The 6000-nt window shown below is 46.3% G+C and overlaps 1 protein-coding gene across 1 annotated transcript in view; it reads left to right on the top strand.

Moving 5' to 3' along the window:
- The first annotated feature begins 1673 nt into the window (after window positions 1–1673).
- UBE2N (ubiquitin conjugating enzyme E2 N) overlaps window positions 1674–6000 on the top strand; it is a 36174-nt gene continuing 31847 nt past the window's right edge. The window contains exon 1 of the mRNA XM_030323377.1: window positions 1674–1809. Coding sequence (XP_030179237.1) covers window positions 1780–1809 — 30 coding nt within the window. The 5' untranslated portion in view covers window positions 1674–1779. The remainder of the gene's footprint in view (window positions 1810–6000) is intronic.

The following is a 6000-nucleotide window of genomic DNA, read 5'->3' as shown; positions in this document are numbered from 1 at the left end:
TGGGCCTTCTCTAAAATATTCTGAAAGTATCCTTGTCGGATGTCATTTACTATCCCAGATTCTTCTAATCACAGAACCACTCATTTCAGGCTTCTGGTTATGTGAAGTTCTCATTATTACCTCTGAGGCTTGGTTTCTCATCTAAAAAGCACTGGTAGTAAGAGAACCTACCTTATGAACTTTATAGTTAGATGAGGTAATCCATGTAATCATTTTGCATTGTGCCCCACACATGTTTTCTTATCATTTTTACTAGGTTTCTTGCACTCATAGTCTCCACTTCTTTAATGCTCTCTCTCTTTCTCTACATATAAATAGATGTAGATACAGACATAGATATACAATTATTTTCTTGTAGTCCAGTGCCATTTCACAGGCTATTTACTATGCCTGACATGCTCTTCCCTACCAGGTCAGTTAGACTCTCATTTATCCTTGAAGTACTTCACTTCTTCGGGAAACCTTTTCTGACTTGTCAATCGATTAATGCCCCTGTGGGCTCAAACAGCACCTTGGAGGAACCTCTATTATACCCCTTAACACACTGGGTTGTAATTAATTGTTTACTTGTCTCTCTACTCTATTGGACTCTAAGTTACTGGCAGGCAGTTAGGGTCTTTATATTCTCAACCCCCAACACAGCACCTGGCATTCTTTATTCACCATCTACTGTCTGTGCTGTGCTAGGAAAAACTGTGGTTAAGCAGTTAAGGGGTCCATGTTTTGGGAGACACGCCTCGGATCAAAACAGCTCCATTTTCTCCTGCATAACCTTGGAAAAAGTTAACGTTTCTGGACCACATTTGTAAAGTGGACATTGTAAAGTGGAGACAACATTTTAAGATTGCTGTGAAGATGAATTAAAATAAAACCCGTGAAAAAACTATAGCAAGCAAGCAATCACCAGGATGTCACAAAAATGCTTCCCGAACAATCCCATTTTCAGGTACCGCCACTCTAATCTTCCTTTAGAGCCTTGCGCTCCATGGGTAATCCCTCTTTTAGGGATTACTCTGGGCTCCCTAATCCTGTCCTTGGTCATTCTTCCAGCTAGCAACACTGCGTCTCAACCACGAGGTCCGGGCGTTCAGAAGCCACTTCCTTGCCCCCAACTCTCTCCAAACGCTTTCTTTCAGCTTTCTCTGGGTTTTAAGGGGACCGATTTATGTGAAATTTAAATATCAAAATTTAAATATCAAAATTCTCTGGCTAGGGTTTTCGCGGATAACTTCCGAAGCCCGCATTTACGAGTTTGGCTACTGAGTTCCCATCTTCCACCTCCCTTAAAGGAAGGGGCCCGCAGCTCAGCTTCACCGCAGTCGTTGACCGCAGCGCCAACTGCGGCCGCGCGCAATGCAGGAACGTTGAATGAACCAAAAAACTAGCGGATGAATGAATGGGCTGCGTCCGCGCCCGGGCCTCTGTTACGTCGCCCACTGGTGCGGGCGGGGCGCCGGCCCCACAGTCCCACCACCGCGCGGCGAGCTCCGCCACGAGCGCCGGAGCTCCGCGCCGCCCGGCGCCGCCTGCCCCAACTCCCTGCCCCACCGGGACTCGTCACTTCCGCCATCCCCAGGCCGGGGTTGGGGCGGGGAACGCGGGGGAGGGGGCCAGGTCCGAGGGAAGCCCGCCCGCGCGCGAGCAGGGACTACATTTCCCGAGGGGCCTCGGCGGCGGGCGCGGCAACGTCCCCCGGAAGTGGAGCCCTGGACTTCCACTCGTGCGTGAGGCGAGCGGAGCCAGAGTCGAGACCAGAGGCCGAACTCGGGATCTGACAAGATGGCCGGGCTGCCCCGCAGGATTATCAAGGTAACCGCCCAGGCCAGCCCCCGGCTCTGTGCTCTGCTCTTGCCCGCTCGGCGGACCCGGCGGCGCGGCTCCTCGCTTCCTTCGGCCCGCGGCCGGCGCTGGGAGGCCCGAGGCCAGCGCGGAGAGGGTCTGGCCGCGGCGGCGAGGGAAGTCAGGCGCTGGGGAGGGGGCTCCGGGGAGACTTCCGGCCGCGGTGGGGCAGCCGGGCGGCGGAGACCGGGGGCTTCCAGGTGGCCGCTCCGCAGGCGGGGAAGGCCCGGCCTGCACATTGGCGGAGGGTGGGGCCGCTGGGTTGCGGGGCTCTGGTCTCGGGTGCGGGCCGGTGCGGGCCTCTGCAGTCTCTCAGACCACCTGGGAGGAGGCCGCGGGCGCGCGGGAATCGCGGCGGGGCCCGGACTTCGGGCGGGAGCTGTGGCCCGACACAGCTCCTCAGCCCTGGAGCCTTCTTTTGGGCCGGGCGGGAGCGCGGGGGTGCGGAAGCCCCGGATTCAGAATGAATGAACCAGGAGAATGAGGCCGGGCGGGGCCCTATGCCCCGGGAGGCGGCTCCGGGAGGGCCGCGCGTCCTGCAGCAGTAGGCACATGTCCGCCGCTGGCTGCTGGGGTCCGGGGACGTGGGGCTCCGCGTCCCGCTGCCCTCGCTTTCGTGATCTCCTCCCTTTTTAACACGTTTCCGCCCGTTATCTCTGTGAAGTGATTTTACTCTGGTTGGCAAACTCTGAGAGCTGTTTTTGCTCAGAGGGAATAGTTTAACACAGCATTGGGGGAGGGGAGGGGTAGCGCAGGTAAGGGAGACTGAAATCCTTTGCCTCTTGATTTTATGCACTTTTAATTTTAAACCATTCTTCGGCTCTTTATAAATACTACACTTTGACAAATGTATATGGAAGCATGGAAATCGACATATTTGTTTTGTAAATTTTTTACGTAATATCAGGTCCTCAGATGTGCAATATTTCTTGCAGTGCACAAAAGCAAAACCTTGAACTTTCTTGTCATTTTTAATCAAAATTTTCGTTGAACCTCTATTGCTCAGAACCTCAGAACCTCTGTATGCGAGTTAAAGTGACTAACTTGCAGCATCGTTTCCTTGGCATAGCCTGGTTTGTTCTTCCAAAGTTTGCGGGGAGATTCATAGCAAGCTCAAGATCTTTTGAAGGATGATGTATTGTGTAGTGCTTCGTGCAATTGCACTTAAATATATCTGAGATGGCGAGGATATCTCTAACCTAAAAGGTGTTTGATTTGGAGAAATAAGACGTTTTATGTGGTAGAAATTCTTAGAAATCAGGGAAGTAGCATAGATTGTCATGGTATGCTGGAGTTTAATAAAGTGAACCTTCATAGTGAGAAATTTGTTGTATTATGGATTTGTCTCAGATTCTGCACAAGGCAGTTTAATTGCTGTGTGCACTGGATGGTTCTTAACGATGTAGTTTTGCTCACGTGGCCCCATCATGTTTATTGAGGCCCAGTTGAAAATGAGGGATAGAGGATCCCTCATTTAAATTTTTGTTTTCTGTATTCGGGTCATCAACTACATAATACAAATTTATATTCAAGATAATTCTCCAGAACACGTAATGAATTAAAGATTTAACTTTTTTCTTTTCCAGTTTGCTTGACTCTGGACATATTCTGCAGTAATACAAAAGCCTTGGATGGAAAAATAAATTCTGTGAAACTTTGTTTAATGAAGTTACAGAAATGACTTATGACAGTGAATTGAAGGCCTCATAATTTAGTTCATTTGGCACACAATAATTTAGTTTACACTAGGTATTTTTATTTTACTATTTAACTAAGACAGTGATAACTCATGATCATAATTTTACAGTATCTTGTGGATAGCACATCTCTATTAAGGGGGCTTGATTTGAGTTTTATCTTGTAAAAGTTAAGTGGTTTAACTTCAATGCCTTTTATAGCTTATCTTAAAAGAACTGTTTTCTCCAATCCCTAGGAAAGATTACAAGCCTGTAATGTTTTTCCTAGTGCCTGTTGTTGTTATGTTATGTATATTTTCCTTTACTCAGTAAAAGTGTTTTTAATGAATTTATTTTTTAATTTTCTAAAATTTACTCACAAGTCAGTTAGCATATAGTGCAGTAATGATTTCAGGAGTAGAATCCAGTGATTCATCCCTTACATATAACAACCAATGCAAAAATGTTTGTTTTTTAATTAAAATTTTTTTTTAAGTTTGCCTCCTCTGTCAACCACAATACAAGGTTCCATATAGAATGTGATGATGGTGGTGGTGGTGGTGGACAGCTAATAATAGGATGCTGTTTACCTCCAACTGGTCATTATTTACATTTGCAAAATTCTTTTTTTATTAAGTAATCTCTACACCCAGTGTGGGGCTTGAACCCACGACCCTGAGATCAAGAGTTGCATGTCCACTAACTGAGCCAGCCACGCACCCCTACATTTGCAAAATTCTTGAACCTTTTGATACTTGCAGATCTTGATCTTGTGAAGTAGACTACCTTTTATAGTCTAGAAATCATTCAAATGACTTTCCTGGGGCCTTAAAACTGGCAAGAGGCAGAACTTGGATTTTGACCCGGTGTGACCTTCCCTTGCCTCTTATTATAATGAAATTACATAATGTATGTAAACATACCTTGACAACTGTAAATAACTATACAAATATAAGGTGATTTTTTGAATTACTCTTCACACATTTACTGTCCCACTCAGATTCCCCTATACAATCCACTAGCAAATTCTCTAGGCACTTAACTTTATTTTTTTTTTTTTAATTTTTTTTTTTAACGTTTATTTATTTTTGAGACAGAGAGAGGCAGAGCATGAAGGGGGGAGGGTCAGAGAGAAGGAGACACAGAATCTGAAACAGGCTCCGGGCTCTGAGCGGTCAGCACAGAGCCCGACACGGGGCTCGAACTCACGGACCACGAGATTATGACCTGAGCCGAAGTCGGCCGCTTAACCGACTGAGCCACCCAGGTGCCCCTTAACTTTCAAAATATATTCTTTTTTTTTTTAAGTTTGTTTATTAAAAATTTTTTTCTTATGTTTATTTTATTTTTGAGAGAGAGAGTGACAGAGCATGAGCAGGTGAGGGGCAGAGAGGGAGACACAGAATCTGAAGCAGTCTCCAGGCTCTGAGCTGTCAGCACAGAGCCCAACGCCGGGCTTGGCTCAAACCAAGAGATCACGAACCACGAGATCATGACCTGAGCTGAAGTCAAGGGTTTAACCCACTGAGCCACCCAGGCGCCCCTAAATTTTATTTTGAGAGAGAGAATGTGCATGCACGCCCTGCGTGAACACACATGGGAAGGGCAGAGAGAGAATCCCGAGCAGGCTTTGCACTATCAGTGCAGAGCCAGATGATGGGGCTCAAACTCACAAATCGTAGATCAAGACCTGAGCTGAAATCAGGGGTCAGACAGACACTTAACCTACTGATCCACCCAGACATATTTTATCAGACACATTTACTCTTCTCTCTGAAACCACTTTTCAGTTCTATCATTTGCTGCCTAGTCTACTGTATTAGCCTCCTAAGCAGCAGCTAGTGTTACCTTTTAAAATACAGATCATGTCACTCCCCTTCTCAGAACTCTACAAAGGTTCGCCATCACATTTAGAATAAAATCTTGACTCCCCCCACCCCCGCTTAGTTTCAAGGTCTGCCTTACATCTTCCTACCTCGGAGGTCATCTCCTGTGTGTCTCTCCTTGGGTCACTCCACTGCAGCCACACTGTTGCTTTGCTGTACACTGAACAATAAGAGACTAAGTTTGTTCCAGTCACAGGGCTTTCCTTCTGTTTACTGCATTGCTTGTTTTGGCTTATTGTTCAGTTCTTGACTCACGTGTCATCTCAAAACACAGCTTTCCTCTCCCTCTCCTCTGTAGTTCCTCTTTATTCCCTTTATTTCCCTCTCTGTGTAGCAGTTATCACTATTTGAAGTTATATTTTATACCATTTGTCTCTGCTCCTACTAAATCTCCATGAAGACAGGGATTCTTAGAAGACTTGGGCATTGCTCTAATATCTAAAGGATGTGGTAGGCATTGAACTGTTGGTTGAATGAATGAATGTGCTTTAATTTCTGGAAGACGTTTTAGGAGAGTTATGCTATATCATAACTTGACATTGTTATTGCTTAGTAGATTCTATCTAAACCAGTGTCTGAGCCAAGAGTCAATCTCTGAG

The sequence above is a fragment of the Lynx canadensis genome, chromosome B4 (genome assembly GCF_007474595.2).
Source record: "Lynx canadensis isolate LIC74 chromosome B4, mLynCan4.pri.v2, whole genome shotgun sequence".
Taxonomy (NCBI): Eukaryota; Metazoa; Chordata; class Mammalia; order Carnivora; family Felidae; genus Lynx; species Lynx canadensis.
The sequence above is the reverse complement of the archived record's forward strand: the minus strand, read 5'-3'. Positions and strand labels throughout refer to the sequence as shown.